This window comes from Melitaea cinxia, chromosome 11, assembly GCF_905220565.1.
Source record: "Melitaea cinxia chromosome 11, ilMelCinx1.1, whole genome shotgun sequence".
NCBI classification, from domain to species: domain Eukaryota; kingdom Metazoa; phylum Arthropoda; class Insecta; order Lepidoptera; family Nymphalidae; genus Melitaea; species Melitaea cinxia.
Window position 1 is genome coordinate 1,305,642 of NC_059404.1, and position 17,954 is coordinate 1,323,595.

The 17,954-nt window shown below is 40.9% G+C and overlaps 1 protein-coding gene across 1 annotated transcript in view; it reads left to right on the forward strand.

The window, feature by feature from the left end:
• LOC123657968 overlaps positions 1 to 17,954 on the forward strand; it is a 53,973-nt gene that overhangs the window by 9,422 nt on the left and 26,597 nt on the right. The window contains exons 2-15 of the mRNA XM_045593447.1: positions 4,074 to 4,211; positions 10,197 to 10,353; positions 10,840 to 11,016; positions 11,431 to 11,591; positions 11,737 to 11,846; positions 12,543 to 12,727; positions 13,125 to 13,246; positions 13,670 to 13,920; positions 14,337 to 14,511; positions 14,558 to 14,662; positions 14,709 to 14,813; positions 14,860 to 14,964; positions 17,227 to 17,341; positions 17,695 to 17,804. Of these exons, the coding sequence (XP_045449403.1) occupies positions 4,074 to 4,211; positions 10,197 to 10,353; positions 10,840 to 11,016; positions 11,431 to 11,591; positions 11,737 to 11,846; positions 12,543 to 12,727; positions 13,125 to 13,246; positions 13,670 to 13,920; positions 14,337 to 14,511; positions 14,558 to 14,662; positions 14,709 to 14,813; positions 14,860 to 14,964; positions 17,227 to 17,341; positions 17,695 to 17,804 (2,016 nt within the window). The remainder of the gene's footprint in view (positions 1 to 4,073; positions 4,212 to 10,196; positions 10,354 to 10,839; positions 11,017 to 11,430; positions 11,592 to 11,736; positions 11,847 to 12,542; positions 12,728 to 13,124; positions 13,247 to 13,669; positions 13,921 to 14,336; positions 14,512 to 14,557; positions 14,663 to 14,708; positions 14,814 to 14,859; positions 14,965 to 17,226; positions 17,342 to 17,694; positions 17,805 to 17,954) is intronic.

A 17,954-nucleotide genomic window follows, 5' to 3' on the forward strand; every position in this document is an offset into this window, starting at 1 on the left:
TGGTGAATGCGTGACGAGAGCGTTACGAAAAGTGTGATCGGGCGAGGCGAGAGGAAGTTGAGAGGGAGATATAAGTTAGTGGAGACAGGAAGAGAGAGACATTTCGTATATTACTGTAGGGGCAAGAGAGAGAGATGCGAACACACATTTTCTTTCTCTCATATATACATACATATAGATGTGGCTAAAGAAGTTTGCCTCAGTCTTCAGTAAGTGGTCTAATACACACTAGGTTTTTTTTTATTTTTTTTTTTTTTTTTTTATTTTTATTGTTTAACGACGTTACAGTTACTTGAAGCGCTAAAGATTGCACATGACAAATATTTATATAGACCTTACACATGACAAACATTTATATAGACGTTGTGATTGTGTTGTGTATATTTCCGTACTCCTGACAGCAGATTCAAATGCTACTGAGGTATGAGGAGATTACTAGAGTTTACTCATTAAGAAACGAGATGAGGTCCTTGATCCGAAAAATATATGGGCAATGAAATCGTGTGAAACAGTAAACCTTATTTGCCCTGAGAATTATGTTTTAGCGCGCAATGTCTAAACAAATGTATATATTAAATAACACGTTAATAGTTCTAGAGTAGTAAACTCCGGTTGCTGTAGGTGCTGATACACGCACTCTTTATTTAAATAAGAAATTCAAGCCCTGAACGATATTTTTTTTTGATTGCAAGATGAAAATAGTTATAATTCGTAAAAGTAGGGTAGTTCACACGTGACAAAAGCCGTTGGAATATTCGAATTTCGAATAGAACGTCGGCAAATGTATATCAGACTTTTATCAGCGATTCCCAAATATATCGCTTTATCACAATTTCAAGGTAATTTTCTTATCTATATAAACATAATACGGTCTGCGCACTCCAACGTATCAACTTTTATATAAATTAGAATATAATATACATAAGTCATTTGCTGTTGTCCTTGTAGGTATGTCTATATTATGTATCAGTAAGTTTGTGTATAATATATTATACGTGTTTCTTTTATTTAATTGTACCTATTTATTGATTTTTTATATATTTATTAATTTTTTGTATCTTAAAACTGTACACCTACACAATTAATATGCCATTTCCTCTACCCTAAGGTTGCCTGGAAGAGGTCGGTCTTAAGCGTTAAGGCCGCCTTTTATACTTATTTCTTATTTTTTTTTTCTTGTTAGGTTCCTTATATTTGTGTACAGTAAAGAGTTAAATTATTATTTATAAAGTTTAGTCAACTGTTTATTATATTAGTTTTGTCCATTGTTTGTGCTATTGTTTATTTTATATAGATAGGTACCCACTTTCGACAAAAATCGTGAAAAAATAATAATGTTGATAATTCGAATAATTATAATTATATCTTGTGAAGATCTTTCGATACTTATCTATGTTACACTTTGTATAGTTATCAACACGGATTTTGAGCGCTGACCTTCAACTTTTAGGGGCGAGATTTACGATATTGTCGTGTAAGGATTGTTCAGTCGCAATTGACGCCAACACCACTCGAGCGCTTTTCGTAATTCGTTCCTTTTCCTTGTTCCAGAAGCGCTAAACCTTTGGTACCAATTAAGGGCCATCCATAAATTAGGTCACATGAATTTCACGATTTTTGGACCCCTCCCCCGTCCTTGTCACAGATGATACTATCTAGTGTGACGTCACATATTTGGTATTTTTACACCTAGAAATTCTTATTTATAAAATTAAATGTTCTGTTTGGATGTTAGACAGACCTAAAAAAATAGGTATTTTATTATTAACTTTTAACCTACACGACTTTAAAATACATAAATATACCCAAATATTATGAATAATCTTACTAATATTAGTTAATTTGTATGTGCTTTTTTAAAGTAATATTTCTTTACGCATGCTTGACTTGGGGAGTAAGCTGGTGAATGCGTGACGAGAGTGTTACGATATGTGTGATCGGTCGAGGCGAACGGAAGTTGAGAGGAAGATATAATTTAGATGGAAATAAAGAAGCTTTACTTCAGTCGTGTGGTCTAAAGCACACTCGTTTTTTTGTCTGTTATGGCGTAGGTACAATTAAGAATATTATTATTATAAAATATATAAAGAAGCAAATGCCATAATATATACATTTATAATCGTGAGTTTTACTTGAAAATACTTTGTTATGTATAAATGGTCATCGTCATTTATTTATCATAGTTTCCTAAATGAATGATTAAATAATTTTAAAAATAATTTGTATACAATTACATTCAATCAACCTCTTACGAGTACCTACCGTATGTTTTATCGCATAAATATAATAACAAATGTGAAAACTACGAATATTAATTACATAAAAGACAATAACAACTATGCGATGATGAAGACATGTTTATAAATTTTAAAATTAAATATATGTCGGCACTTGCGCTGTCGTAGGCAATTAGCAAAGAATTTATAAACAACAGATGCACTGATCACGCCACCTAGCACATCGTTCGATTGTCACCTACCCTCACTGATTCTATTACTCGAGTCATTCTGACGTGTATAAAACGATCGGTGCAACCGCGGCTAAGGCAGTCTTGTCTCTGGCTTGGCACGGTGCCCTTGTTGTATCTTGCCGGTAGCTTAAACTAACTTAATTATGAACATGGACATCAAAAGAGCTATACATGCCTCAAAGACTCATTTCACGGTGTTGATGGGAGATTTTAATGCAAGACTGGGTATGCGAAACAGCGACGAGCAGAAAGTAGGGCCCTTTGGGTACGGACACCGAAACCACAGATGCCACTTTCTCAATAACTTCTTGGATGAGGAGAACTTCTTCATGATGAACACCTTCTTCAAGAAGGAGCTACAGCGCAAATAGATTTAGATATGCCCCAACGGTTCCACAAAAAGCGAAATAGACTTCAACTCTGGCAGGCAAGCGGCACATATTTAATGATGTCTCCGTGATCAGCAGGCTCAAGACAGGAAGTGGTCACCGTAGGTTCCCAATTTGACCCGGCACATTAAATAAAAAGCTGGAACGGTCATGACTAATGAGGTCCATGCTCTACCAACACTTGTCCGAATCCAGGCTTGCGGGAACTTTCAGCTGGAGTTGCGAAATCGTTTTGTGGGCCTAGAAGAATATGAGCCTGTGGACGAAATTAACACCAGGGTGGTTCAAACCGTTCAACCAGGTAGGGTCTAAGTTCTTTAAGACCCTCTCAAGTGGTATACATCAAGTGCTCTCTGAATGTACCCTCGGTCTCATGAAAGAAAGGCATAAACTTTGTCCGATCTCCGGCCTCGATGCTAAAATACAGGCGGCTTAATAAATAGATCTATTGCATCAAGAACACAATTGAGTGGAACTATGGCTCCAAAGTGTTCACAAGGGATCTGAGTATTGGGCAAAGCCAATTGACGAGGTAGAGGACGGGGTCTGGCTCTATAGTTTCGTCTAATCCTGAGGTTCAGAGAGAAATTTTATTGAGAGATACTACGGTACCTTAAAGACGTTTATATACCTCCTCAAAAGCTCCCGTTCCCAATGTGGTGAACGACAAGAGAGCTAAATCGACCCGACACTATAACGAAGATATCCCGGATGCCAGCATCTACGAAATTAAAGGGGCCATTAATCAGCTAAAAACAACAAAACACCAGGAGATGATAGTATCACAGCAGGACTACTAAAAACTGGGGACAAACCCCACCTAGTGGCGCTCCAAAAGCTGTTTGATACTTTCATCTGTAATTAAACTATCTCGGAGGCATGGAGCAGAAGCGCGGTGGTTTTGTTCTTCAAAAAGGGTGACAGAGTCCTTTTAAAAACTATAGAACTATAATCGTTTCGTGGGTGAGGGCGCTTCACATACGCTTGACCACAGACTTTGAAAGACCGCGCTTGTGAAGAGAAATTGAAATTAAGACATCTAAATGTAGACCATCATTGACAATAGATATTTAGTGCATGCAGCAGTAACAATAAACGTTAATCGCTTCGTAAGAGAGGGCGCTTCACAGACGCTTGACCACTGTCTCCAAAAACGTAGGATATCTTATGGATCATACGCGTATTCTTCGCATAACATGGTATTGTTTTTACAGCGACGCGAAGGAGGTCGTGATGAGGCATCCGAGGCAGTCGTCAAGATTCTTGCTCGAGGAGAATGGCGATGGGTCGGAAGCCGATCTTCTTGGTACCACGCCTCCTCGTGCTCGCATTAGGGATAAAGAAAAGAGGAGGTAGGTTGACTATAATAATGTATATACTCGTATAATTGCGTCTAATTTTTGTTATTTACACGATACAATACGAAGATACACGATCGATCAATTATATGAAGAACGTGCCTGTTAATATGATTGCTATTTAACAATAACAACAACGACAACAACAATACACTTTATTGTACACCTGAACAGAAATAATACATATCAGATTGATTTTAATAAAGTGTCTTAAGGTACAAAGGGCGCTAAAAAGCGATCTCTTCCAGGCAACCTAGGGGCAGAGGAGATGGTATTGCGTCGGTGTATGTGTAATTACTATGATATTTAATAATAAGCTAGAATAATTTAGTAACTATATAGACTATTTTATTACAAAATATCATGTTTCGCGTGACAATTTTCCTCAAGTTAACCCATTTTGTCACACAAAACCATGAAACAGATAATTAGGATCTCATTATCGTCAATTGTTATCAATACTCCACTCAGTCTAGTCTTTGAGAAGGTAGTTCCTTATAATTAATTCTTAACCGATGTCTGCTATTCAAAATTTTCTACGTACCAAATTGTAACTTAGCAAACATAAAATGTCGACATCCAGTAGTGATGTATTCATATTTCGTGACTATAAATATAAAAGTGTTATAAATGTAAGTATCCATGTTCTTTGATTAGCAAAATAGATTTGATAATAAGCCGGAACGTATCTCGACTATGAGCAATTTTTTCTCAAAAATGTGATTCAGTACACAAATAGTCTGAATCCTTCGAAATCCAAAGTCATCGTTGATCGATCAACTTTCATGAGATAACAAAAATACTAGGAACTGTGTGATAAAGATGTTAACAAATTGACAAAGAGATTCGGATCTAATTATAAGCAATTCTAAACTCATAATATCAATTCGTACGTGCTTAGTATCATCAGTTATATTGTCGCGATGTGGTCTTTAAAAAATTAAACCATAAACGTACAATAAATAACCAAATTTGTCCTAAATTGGTATTTTTGGGTTTGTTCATTCGAAAAAACCCACTAAGGCTCGATGCTACAATTATCTTTGCTATATAGCCAGTTACCACGTATATAAAATACGTCTTAGATCAAGCACCTGACTGGTCAAATGCTCTTAGCCCACAGCTGCTTACGGACAACCCTAACTGCACAAACTTGAAAATTTATTCCTCAGACACTTCGATCAGGCAGTTAAAGCCATTTTTCTATATTTTAATGATTCTCGCTGTCACAGTTCTTTCCGCAAAGGCAACACTGAACCACGTACAAAATCAACGAGCAAAGGCAAACGTGCATGGACAATGAATACTACCAATATTTAGAAAACTATTATTTTTATTTTTGGTCACTTACTGCTAAAATGAACCAAAAAATGCGAGTGTAAATGTTATTTTGCTTATATGTGTGTATACATCTATATGCATTTAGTAAAAAGCTGTTATTTTAATATTACAAACAGACACTCCAAATTTATTTATTTGTATAGATATCTATGTACTAATACATTACTTACTCTCGTTGACATGGGGTCACGTAGACCCCACTTAAAATCATCTCATCGAAATTATTGTTTTAAATTAACATATATCCGACATACATTCCACAACGAAACATTTGTGACGAATACCTATGACGAGAGCGTTGTATCTGTGTTCTGATAAGTTATCAGGAATGCCGCTCAACTAATTGCTCGTAATGGCGTTCAATCCTATTCGCCTGTATCGCTACACGGGTATTACTTTAATAATTGACTACGATATTAACAAATCTTGACTGCGATACCGACTTTTTAAACCTTGGTTTTTTTTTTGGTTTAAGTAAAATGGGATGACAATTTAGATGTTTTTTAAAGTTGAGTTGTCTGACAATAGACAATGGCTAATTATATTTCATCCAGACACTAATAATTTTAAAACTATATTCATTGTATCAAGTAGTTATGGTGTACAAGAAAGTATAAATAAAGGAATAAATGAAACGCTAATTAAAATATTGTTATTATGGTATTTATTAGGTAAAGAAAAAATTATTTACAATTTCCTTAATTAATATTACAAATGTGAAAAAAGTTTGTTGTTACGATTTCACGCGAAAACTACTTAACCGATCATCATAAAACCTTGTACACATATTGTTGAGGTATTAAAAGTAACAATTCAATGCGAGCGAAACCGCGCGTAAAGGCTATTATTGATATTAAAGAATGATATAAAAGTTTTGGTAGTCTTTTTAATTTGTAATCAAACGGGTCTCTGTTCATAATAACCGTTCGTTATTTTAAATATACGAAAGTGTCATTAATGCCTTGGGGATAATGTACTGAGCTATGAGTAAGAGGTCGGGAGATTATCTCCTTTGATAAAATATTTGGTAGCAATCAAAAGTAAATTCTTCATTAAGCGATGAAAGCGATAGTGAAAATGACGTTAAACAAATGTCCAAGCTTCTTTTGATTTATTTGGTTTGCTTTTAAATAATATCAAGCTAACTATTACACTCTTGAATAAATTCTTACAAAATGTTATAAAATGAATATGAAAATAATTCGTAATTTGAGGCCCGAAACAATGGCAAGAAATATTTTGTTTCATCACTTCAGCCTACTAGTCCACTGCTGGACATAGGCCTTCATAAGTTCGCGCCAAAAATGGCGCCCATAGTGACCACGCTGGGCAGACGGGTTGGTGACCGCAGGGCTGGCTTTGTCGCACCGAAGACGCTGCTGCCCGTCTACGGCCTGTGTATTTCAAAGCCAGCAGTTGGATCGTTAACCCGCCATCGGTCGGCTTTTTTTTATTATTCCAAAATGGTAGTGGAACTGTGTTATCCCTTAGTCGCCTCTTACGACACCCACAGGAAGAGAGGGGGTGGCTATATTCTTTACTGCCGTGACCACACAGCATATCTTTTCTTTTATCTTTGGTTTACTTGTTAGTAAAATAGTTATCTTTAGTCAAAGAATATATTAGCAATGACATTTTGTAAACATTTGAAATGTACATTTTAATGTTATACATATTTACGTCGTATTTAATATGTACATAAATCATCTATGTTGTGTTGATTAGAAAAACAATGAATTACCAATGCATTGAAATAATGAAACTACAGTCCGGCCGCTCTAAGAATGCGTTTCTGACAGATCTTGATGGACCGAGCGATGTAACTTTGAACTGGCGTACAATTTACGGCAAATAAATATCTTTTATTTACCTTATTAACGAGTGATAAAATTAAAAATCGAATAATTATGCCAACTTACAGTAAATGTATTAAATTTGGGCTAAAATTATTACAATTACTTAATTAACAAATATAAAAACAATAGCTTTTAAAAGTTCAAGCTCAAGCAAATTGGAAGATTAAATTGTTTGACATAGTCTTCATTGTTTAAAGCTTAAAGCTATGTATTTCATAATATATATTTTCCAATAAATAAAGCATTTCTATTTTTTTTCCCCTTCGTTTACATTCAAAAATTACGATTCAATTCAATTAACTGATTCATTAAAAATTTATTTACATTGTGAATATTTATTGAATATATTTAAATATAATTCCTATAAAAAATAACAACATATAAATTAAATTGAATAAATATGCATAACAAATGCAATAAATAATTTTACTAAATATTATTAATGTTATTTATTTTACATCACTAGTCATGATGAATTGACAGGTGTCAGAAACGCATTCTTAGAGCGGCCAGACTGTACGTTTTAAACCTAATTTTATTGGTTCGATAGCGGTAATCTATATATATAAATGAATGTTTGTCCGTATGTTCTTTGTAGAATCGTAAACTATGCATTTGATCATGTCATGATCTTCAACAAAGTGTTGTGCATAAGCCTACAAAAGTTTCAGAGTTGTTACGACCAAAAAAAAAGCATAACAACGCGCGCAGGCTACAGCTAGTTCCTCAATAACAGATCGGATAACACGAGAGAAAAAAAAAAACGCTAGTAGGTAACTGTAGTCATTTTTAGGCAAATTATTGAGAAGAGAAAACATACAAATCGTTATATTATGTCAGTCTTAATAAACACTTAATAGTCCCGTGTTGTTTTTTTTTACCTGGAAATACAGATAGCATACAATTTCCGTTAGATTATATCACATTAGTTACATACAATAATGTAAAATTAAATTTCAAATTTAACCATAATATTATCAGTATTACATATTTGCTTAAAATGACGTACACGTGAATCATGATTATATAAAAAATGTATGTAACTTGCACATACTTATAGATTACAAATATTTTACTTTTGATAAAAATATGTAAAAAATGTGTAAAATAAAAATTAATGAGTCATACGTTTGTCATAGTTTCGTAATGAGTGTAGCTGTTGCGTCAGGGAAACCCGTTTGGACATTATAATTTAATTCTACAGTAACGATAGAGATTTAGGTGCTTCCCCATCAAATTATCAATAAATAAATGCTTCGCACTAAACGACTACGAGTAGGACACAAAATTCTACTGCAGAATATTTTTATACGAATATGATAATAATTATTGCATGCTTATGCATTATTATGGAGACCGCTTCTTGGCAAACGCAGTGTGGGACGTCCTCCGGCCCGTTGGACCGACGATCTACGTAAGATTGCCGGTGTAGGCTGGATGAGGATTGCGGAAGACCGGAATGTGTGGCGCGAACTTGGGGAGGCCTATGTCCAGTAGTGGACTGCGATAGGCTGAAGTGTGTATTATGTTTGTATATGTTTATACTTTATACCAATGATATGTATGAACAGATAATGTATGCTAAAAACCTATATCCCTAATTATTAATAATCTTACCTTAAGGTACCTATTATTATTATTAGAAATATGAATGTAAATTTGTTTGTTACGCTATCGCGCGAAAACTACTTAACTGATCATCGTGAAACTTTGTACACATATTCTTGGAGGTATTAGAAGTAACATAGGATACATTTTATTTAAAAAAAATCAATCACGAAGTCACGGGTAAAATCTAGTTCATCATAAATACAAACGCCCAGACATAACAATATAGATAATACAAACGTGTCTTGAGATGTGATCAAATCCGCAATGACTAGCACAGCAGGCAGATGTTATGAACACTGCGGCAATAATAACTTAAGTTTTCTTTGGTAATCATTTCTTTTTTTGTTTTTGTATCGGCTATTCATAGTTTTTATTTTATTTTGGATTAGCTGAGCCCCGCGCGTTAATTTGGAAAAGAAAATAGCCTATAGCCTTTCTCGATAAATGGGCTATCTAACACTGAATGAATTCTTCAAATCGGACCAGTAGTTCCCGAGATTAGCGCGATCAAAAAAACAAACTCTTCAGCTTTATAATATTAGTATAGATTTAAAAAAGAGCGTAAGATACTGAAATATACGCGTACGAGTACTTAAAAACGAAATAAGTTAGTCAAGGTAGAAATGTATTTAGAAATTATACTAGTCCATTATAAGTCATTTGATAACAATGTCGTACTTTATAAGATTTAATCAAAGTACTTTAGTTAATGTTTTCCTTTCCAGAAATATCTTCGAGGCCAGTTTGACACAGAAGTCTCTTTTAGAAAAGAAGAATGATGACATGTTTTCACCGACGCCACCAGGTGAGATCTAACCTTCAACGCAATTAAACGTCATAGCCGTAAATTTTTTGTCAAAGCATGACTTTACATTATTCCTTATAAAACTTGTGCTAAATATACGCCGTAAGTTTTCAGTCGACACCTACAATAGTTTAGATTTCTTTTAAATGAAAATTTTACTTAACCAGTGAGGACATTTTTCCAAAATTTTGTTCATTTCATGCTCTTCTATTTGGCGGCCTGAAATGCTATAATTTTATTAAATTAGGCCAATTATGTTTTTACAAGTAATATTTCTTGTAAGAAAATTAAATACAAGCAGAACCGTAATTGGGTATCACAAAATAAACATTCATCTTTTATGCGTTCATCTGCATATTAGATAAGATTAACCCAGATTCAGTTTTCTCCAATAGAGCGTCTCAAGAAGCGCAGCAGCCTCAAACTTATTAGATCAAAGGAGAAGGACTGGAAGGATAGTCAACGTGAACCCAGGGCTGACTCCCTTCCATCTCCGAACCCTCAAGCCGCTGTGCCCACTTTGGTAAGAATTATTTAACAAATGTAGGGATTTTCTTGTTTTAGAGTGTAGCTGTAGTAATTGATAGTATGTTTGGGACTAGTTTGTCTGTGGTAGTTTGACCTGACATTTTTTTTTCAAAAAATCTCATTTAAAGCAACTTCTCCAGTAGTTTTACTTATTTCTAATACTCTTAATTCGTCTGCATAAAGTTCTTATGGTCTCTGCCACTTATTTAACATTAGCTGAACCTAAAGAGATCTTATTTGCCCTGTTACTTAACAAAATAATTACATTAACAAAATGTATAAAAAAAATAATATTTGCATTATTTATCATAGCTCATAAGCTTCTAATTAAGCTCTAAGAGTATTTGAGTTGGTATTATTTGTCGCAGAATATTAATGATGAATGAGGCGATGAAATTAGTCAGTGCTTTTAAGCAATTGAAAATAAATTTAATAATTCCAGCCGTATATAACGTCAGTTACCAAAAACCCTAACGTGCAGGTGGAATCCTGTAGTCGTTTCATGTCGCTAACGTCTCGACTGAAATGTCGGGAGGTTTGTGAGACTGAGATCCAAGAAAGGAATGAAGACGAGCTGCCCGCCAGTCGAGTCAACTTCCACAATACCTTCAGCATGCTCATCAATATGGGCAACATTGAGAAGGGATGTCGGCGTACCGTAAGTCTTACCAAGAGAATCGACCAATTTAGACAAATAAAGTAGACCTGTCAATTACCTCAAACTTTAGCACTTAGCGTTCTGGCAGAATTGTGACTTGAATTGGTAGAAAATATAATATAAATCATTTTTTTTACATGATTATTAAAACAGTAAATATAATTTTTTGCACTGAAATGTTAGGGCTATTTTTCAATAATGACATAATTGATATTCGAGTCTCACGTACTACGTAATTAAATGCACGAATAAACAAAAATTTATTCAAATGGACAACTCGTCCGTTAATGTAATCAGTAAATTAAATGTTTAATTGATGGGTTTACCAATTTAATCCATCGGTTGGTCAATAATTGTTTTTCGGTTTTTCTTTCCTGTTTATAAAAATTGATAAATAAATGTGATATATTTCAGATAAGTCGTGAGGAACAAGTCTGGCAGAATGAGCTAAAAGATCTTATATGGCTTGAATTGAAAGCAAAACTTGCGGGTCGTACTCTGAGTCAGCAAGATGAATTTCTTTGTGCGCAGAGAAACAATATCCCGGTTATTGTACAGAGAATTAGGGAATACAAGTAAGTTAGTTAAATATCAAAATAAATCTTGATAATTCGTAATATCTTGATTCTTGGTGGCGAAGAGAGATATAGTTAGAAAATCTCTAGAAATTATTGCAAAATTCTTGAGTAATTAGCAATAAAAAAGAAATAATAATTTCAGGTTCGTCAACCGAGATCCCTGTAGGAACAAATCGCAGAGATTTGCTTTTGACGGTTCTGATGACGAACAGATCGACCAAGACGATCCGACCGAGGAAAATGATGATGACGGTAATTTTGTTTTTTGAGGGTAGTTTCGAAATGAAGCTATTGTTACCTACTTTAATTTATATTGGTTCGATTTTGTTGGTTCTTTTACGATAGTAAGCCTAAAGTCAAGTTAGATATTTGAACAAAACTATAAATTTATTTAGTTTGACCTTAATTTACAAATCGATACTACAAATTCCCAGATCTTTACTAGACAAAACTAACGTCCATTCCGTGTTATGATTGCCAAAAAGATCAAATTTTTAAATTATATAGTAGTAGTAATCGTATGTTAGTTTCTTTAAATTACAAAGATGTTTGAAACAGAAAGTAGGATTACGTTTCAAGTAGGTTGATGAGTACTGTGTGGCTACGGTACTAAAGAATATAGCCACCCCCTCTCTTGTCGTGGGTGTCGTAAGAGGCGACTAAGGGATAACACAGTTTCGCTACCACCTTAGAACATAAAAAGCCGACCGGTGGCGGGATAACCATCCAACTGCTGGCTTTGAAATACACAGGCCGGAGACGGGCAGCAGCGTCTTCGGTGCGACAAAGCTAGCCCTGCGGTCACCGACCCGCCTGCCCAGCGTGGTGACTATGGGCAAAACACATGAGTTGACGTTATTTTTGGCGTAAACTTGTGGAGGCCTCTGTCTCTGCCTCAGCCGTGGACTGTATAGGTTGTAATGATGTTGCTGAGTGTTGCGCTCCCAGCGTCCCGGTTCGGCTGCGTGTCGATCGACTGCGGGCGGTGCGCGCGCGCGGTGGGCGCGGCCATGCGCGAGCTGGCGGCGCTCATGGACGCCTACGACGCGGCCGTCGCGCTCTACCCCTCCGTCGTGGCCGCCGCCGCCGACCACCCGGCGCTGTGCGAGCCCGCCACCGTCGACCGCCTGCGGGTCAGTGCTGCGCTGTGCTGGCGCACCGCTCTACCCCCCCCCCTCGACCACTGAGTCAATGCGCAGAGCGGCGGGGGGGGGGGGGGGGGCTATTGGTTCTTGCACACCACATTTCATACTTCTCTAATACATTCTTAAATGAAATTTGCGTTGTATCATATTCTAGCAGGCTTTATATTATCATATGCTTCAAAAAAAAATATGTAGCTGTCTTTAAAATAAATCATATGTAATTGCTTTTATAAACCACGTTTTGTCACATATTCAACAATTCCTTAACAAATATTATATACATTTGTAAACATATTTTATGGCCAACCCCAAACCATAACACACCTTAAATTAAACTAATTATACTTTCATGACAGAAATGTACTTACAATGTACGTGTCCCTAGGCGATGTCCCTGTGGTATAACACGGCGCAGCACATGCGTCTCAAGGTGCTGTCGGTGCGTCGCATGCTGCGTTCAGTGCGAAACAAGAGCGCACGCCTGGCGGCCGGAGACGCGGGCAGCAGGTAGGTCGAACAGGCCTTATTATGTTTTAGCTCGAAGTTGGACAGGAATGCACTAATAGTTATACACATAGGCCATAGTAATAATGGAAGTTTTTCCTAAAAACGCATATTACGTTGAGTTTGAATTGTGTTTAGGTAATTCTATGAGTTTTTTTTTTTTTTTTTTGTTTTTGTACCTCCGACATGGGGTCGGAGTCTGTGCTTAAACTGCTCATCCATACCAGTTCTCGCATTTATTCTTCTCGCACTTTCATTCTGCATACTAATTTCTTTCTTTCATACTTTCCACATTCACACACTGGGTGGGTTCCCGTCTAACCTACTATTATACTTCTATTGCTTATTTTATGAACAAATTCTATGGGTAAAAAGCTTTATTTCAACTGGGCTATATTTAAATTGAATATTTTTTTTTGTTAGCAGAAAATCATCAGTAAGCACAAGACCTTGTCAAGTACGTTTCAACGTCAGCAACAGTACGAGCGACTCCAGCAACAGCGACATTAGTGGCCACTCGGAAGGGAGGGACTCAGGGGTGGAGGACAAGGGGGAATACGACAACCAAGCTGATGCTGCAAAAATTATTCACGAAGAGAAGCAAGCTGAAAGCTGTGAATCGATGAATGCACACGAAAGCACGGAAGACGTTCCGGACAGTGCTTCTGAGAAATGTGGTAAATAATTATAATATTTTTGTTTTTGTCCTTGGATTTTTGATAGTAACTGGTTGGTTTGATGTTTGTACGAATTTCACTACTGTTAAAAACAAGTTACAGATGTGATAAAAAATATTTTTTATTGAGGACACAGCAGGAAATGTGATTTTCGAAATTTGTAGCAGCCCAACTGAGGAAGTATCTCAACCTTACAGAAGATCACAACTGAATAACACTGGTCTCAAATGGTGATGTGTTCCTGTGGTGAATAAGGTAGCCGGAGCTCCTGGTGATTGGCCGAGGCTATCCACGACCTTCCCCAGCAGGCCGGCTAGCGAAGCGATTGCAATGCTCCTTATGTTTTAAGCGTTCATAAGCTACGGTATACGCTTACTTTTTTTTTTAGTAGTTGAAGTGCAACTATTTCTGTGCAGACCGTTCGGTGACCGAGAGCGTGCCCGAAACTTATAGCAGCAACAACAGCACCGAGACCACGGAGAGCGGCTACGTGTCGGAGGAGCGCGAGACGCACGACGTGTTCGAGCTGGGCGCGCTGCGGGACGTGGCGCGGCTGCGCCTGCTGGGCCGCTCCGCCGTCTCCGCCTACCGGTGCGTGTACTCTCACACACAGCACAGAGCACAGAGCACAGAGCAGCGAGACGTCGGAGGAGCGCGAGACGCACGACGTGTTCGAGCTGGGCGCGCTGCGGGACGTGGCGCGGCTGCGCCTGCTGGGCCGCTCCGCCGTCTCCGCCTACCGGTGCGTGTACTCTCACACACAGCACAGAGCACAGAGCACAGAGCAGCGAGACGTCGGAGGAGCGCGAGACGCACGACGTGTTCGAGCTGGGCGCGCTGCGGGACGTGGCGCGGCTGCGCCTGCTGGGCCGCTCCGCCGTCTCCGCCTACCGGTGCGTGTACTCTCACACACAGCACAGAGCACAGAGCACAGAGCAGCGAGACGTCGGAGGAGCGCGAGACGCACGACGTGTTCGAGCTGGGCGCGCTGCGGGACGTGGCGCGGCTGCGCCTGCTGGGCCGCTCCGCCGTCTCCGCCTACCGGTGCGTGTACTCTCACACACAGCACAGAGCACAGAGCACAGAGCAGCGAGACGTCGGAGGAGCGCGAGACGCACGACGTGTTCGAGCTGGGCGCGCTGCGGGACGTGGCGCGGCTGCGCCTGCTGGGCCGCTCCGCCGTCTCCGCCTACCGGTGCGTGTACTCTCACACACAGCACAGAGCACAGAGCACAGAGCAGCGAGACGTCGGAGGAGCGCGAGACGCACGACGTGTTCGAGCTGGGCGCGCTGCGGGACGTGGCGCGGCTGCGCCTGCTGGGCCGCTCCGCCGTCTCCGCCTACCGGTGCGTGTACTCTCACACACAGCACAGAGCACAGAGCACAGAGCAGCGAGACGTCGGAGGAGCGCGAGACGCACGACGTGTTCGAGCTGGGCGCGCTGCGGGACGTGGCGCGGCTGCGCCTGCTGGGCCGCTCCGCCGTCTCCGCCTACCGGTGCGTGTACTCTCACACACAGCACAGAGCACAGAGCACAGAGCAGCGAGACGTCGGAGGAGCGCGAGACGCACGACGTGTTCGAGCTGGGCGCGCTGCGGGACGTGGCGCGGCTGCGCCTGCTGGGCCGCTCCGCCGTCTCCGCCTACCGGTGCGTGTACTCTCACACACAGCACAGAGCACAGAGCAGCGAGACGTCGGAGGAGCGCGAGACGCACGACGTGTTCGAGCTGGGCGCGCTGCGGGACGTGGCGCGGCTGCGCCTGCTGGGCCGCTCCGCCGTCTCCGCCTACCGGTGCGTGTACTCTCACACACAGCACAGAGCACAGAGCACAGAGCAGCGAGACGTCGGAGGAGCGCGAGACGCACGACGTGTTCGAGCTGGGCGCGCTGCGGGACGTGGCGCGGCTGCGCCTGCTGGGCCGCTCCGCCGTCTCCGCCTACCGGTGCGTGTACTCTCACACACAGCACAGAGCACAGAGCACAGAGCAGCGAGACGTCGGAGGAGCGCGAGACGCACGACGTGTTCGAGCTGGGCGCGCTGCGGGACGTGGCGCGGCTGCGCCTGCTGGGCCGCTCCGCCGTCTCCGCCTACCGGTGCGTGTACTCTCACACACAGCACAGAGCACAGAGCAGCGAGACGTCGGAGGAGCGCGAGACGCACGACGTGTTCGAGCTGGGCGCGCTGCGGGACGTGGCGCGGCTGCGCCTGCTGGGCCGCTCCGCCGTCTCCGCCTACCGGTGCGTGTACTCTCACACACAGCACAGAGCACAGAGCAGCGAGACGTCGGAGGAGCGCGAGACGCACGACGTGTTCGAGCTGGGCGCGCTGCGGGACGTGGCGCGGCTGCGCCTGCTGGGCCGCTCCGCCGTCTCCGCCTACCGGTGCGTGTACTCTCACACACAGCACAGAGCACAGAGCAGCGAGACGTCGGAGGAGCGCGAGACGCACGACGTGTTCGAGCTGGGCGCGCTGCGGGACGTGGCGCGGCTGCGCCTGCTGGGCCGCTCCGCCGTCTCCGCCTACCGGTGCGTGTACTCTCACACACAGCACAGAGCACAGAGCACAGAGCAGCGAGACGTCGGAGGAGCGCGAGACGCACGACGTGTTCGAGCTGGGCGCGCTGCGGGACGTGGCGCGGCTGCGCCTGCTGGGCCGCTCCGCCGTCTCCGCCTACCGGTGCGTGTACTCTCACACACAGCACAGAGCACAGAGCAGCGAGACGTCGGAGGAGCGCGAGACGCACGACGTGTTCGAGCTGGGCGCGCTGCGGGACGTGGCGCGGCTGCGCCTGCTGGGCCGCTCCGCCGTCTCCGCCTACCGGTGCGTGTACTCTCACACACAGCACAGAGCACAGAGCAGCGAGACGTCGGAGGAGCGCGAGACGCACGACGTGTTCGAGCTGGGCGCGCTGCGGGACGTGGCGCGGCTGCGCCTGCTGGGCCGCTCCGCCGTCTCCGCCTACCGGTGCGTGTACTCTCACACACAGCACAGAGCACAGAGCACAGAGCAGCGAGACGTCGGAGGAGCGCGAGACGCACGACGTGTTCGAGCTGGGCACTGCTTATCAGAGATACAGAACGTTCACAGACGCCACGAAACGTTCTAACTTGTACACATTTAATCACTTTATTGTATTGGTACCCTTCTGATCATTCCTGACTCAAATGTCATATTTTTGTTGATACAATAGAACTATCGGTTCCCTTTTTGATTTTGCCCAAATTGCTTTTGACTCAAAAAAAAGCACCCATAATGGACAAGCAATCGAATATGAAACTAATTGTATATAATTGATTATTCAACAGCGACTACCACCATGAGATACTGAAGACGCAAGGCGTGCGGCGCTGCTTGATGTTCATGAACAAAATGTGCAACAAATTACTCATCAAGGTTTACCTCACGTTGCTCGAATCACAGGTAAGCCTTATATATGTCATAAAAATGCGCGTTTCATGCCCTTGTTTTACTCAGTAGTTACTTCGAATCTGTGACTAGCTACGCACCCAATTTCATTAGTAGATCCATCCTTTACCCATCAAATAATCCTTAAAATGTCTTGTACTTCTAAATTCGTCCTCAGCAGTAGCAATGAACTACCTGCGATATTGCTTTTTAATTGCAATGTGACAGCAATAATTTTAATATAGATAATTTAATAATAATTAAATGTATGAAAGCATGATATATACACAAAATTAGTAACAAATTAATTCATACGGTGTAATATTATAAATGATACGCATAATACTATAAACATATTGTATTTTAAGGGCGAGACAGTTGACGATGATAACCCAGACGCTCTCGAGGATACTAAAGAATCCGAACAAAAGACTGATGCTAGTTTTCAGGATATCAAGAATATTGCTGAACTGCGCAGGTGATTTTTTTTTTTTTTTTTTACACGTGACGCATTTAAGATTAAATGTTAAGGATATTATAAATGATGGTTGTTATAAGGATTAATCTCAGAACCTATAATTCTCATTAAGACAAAAATGCTTTATAAAGCTGTTAAGGGAAAAAATAT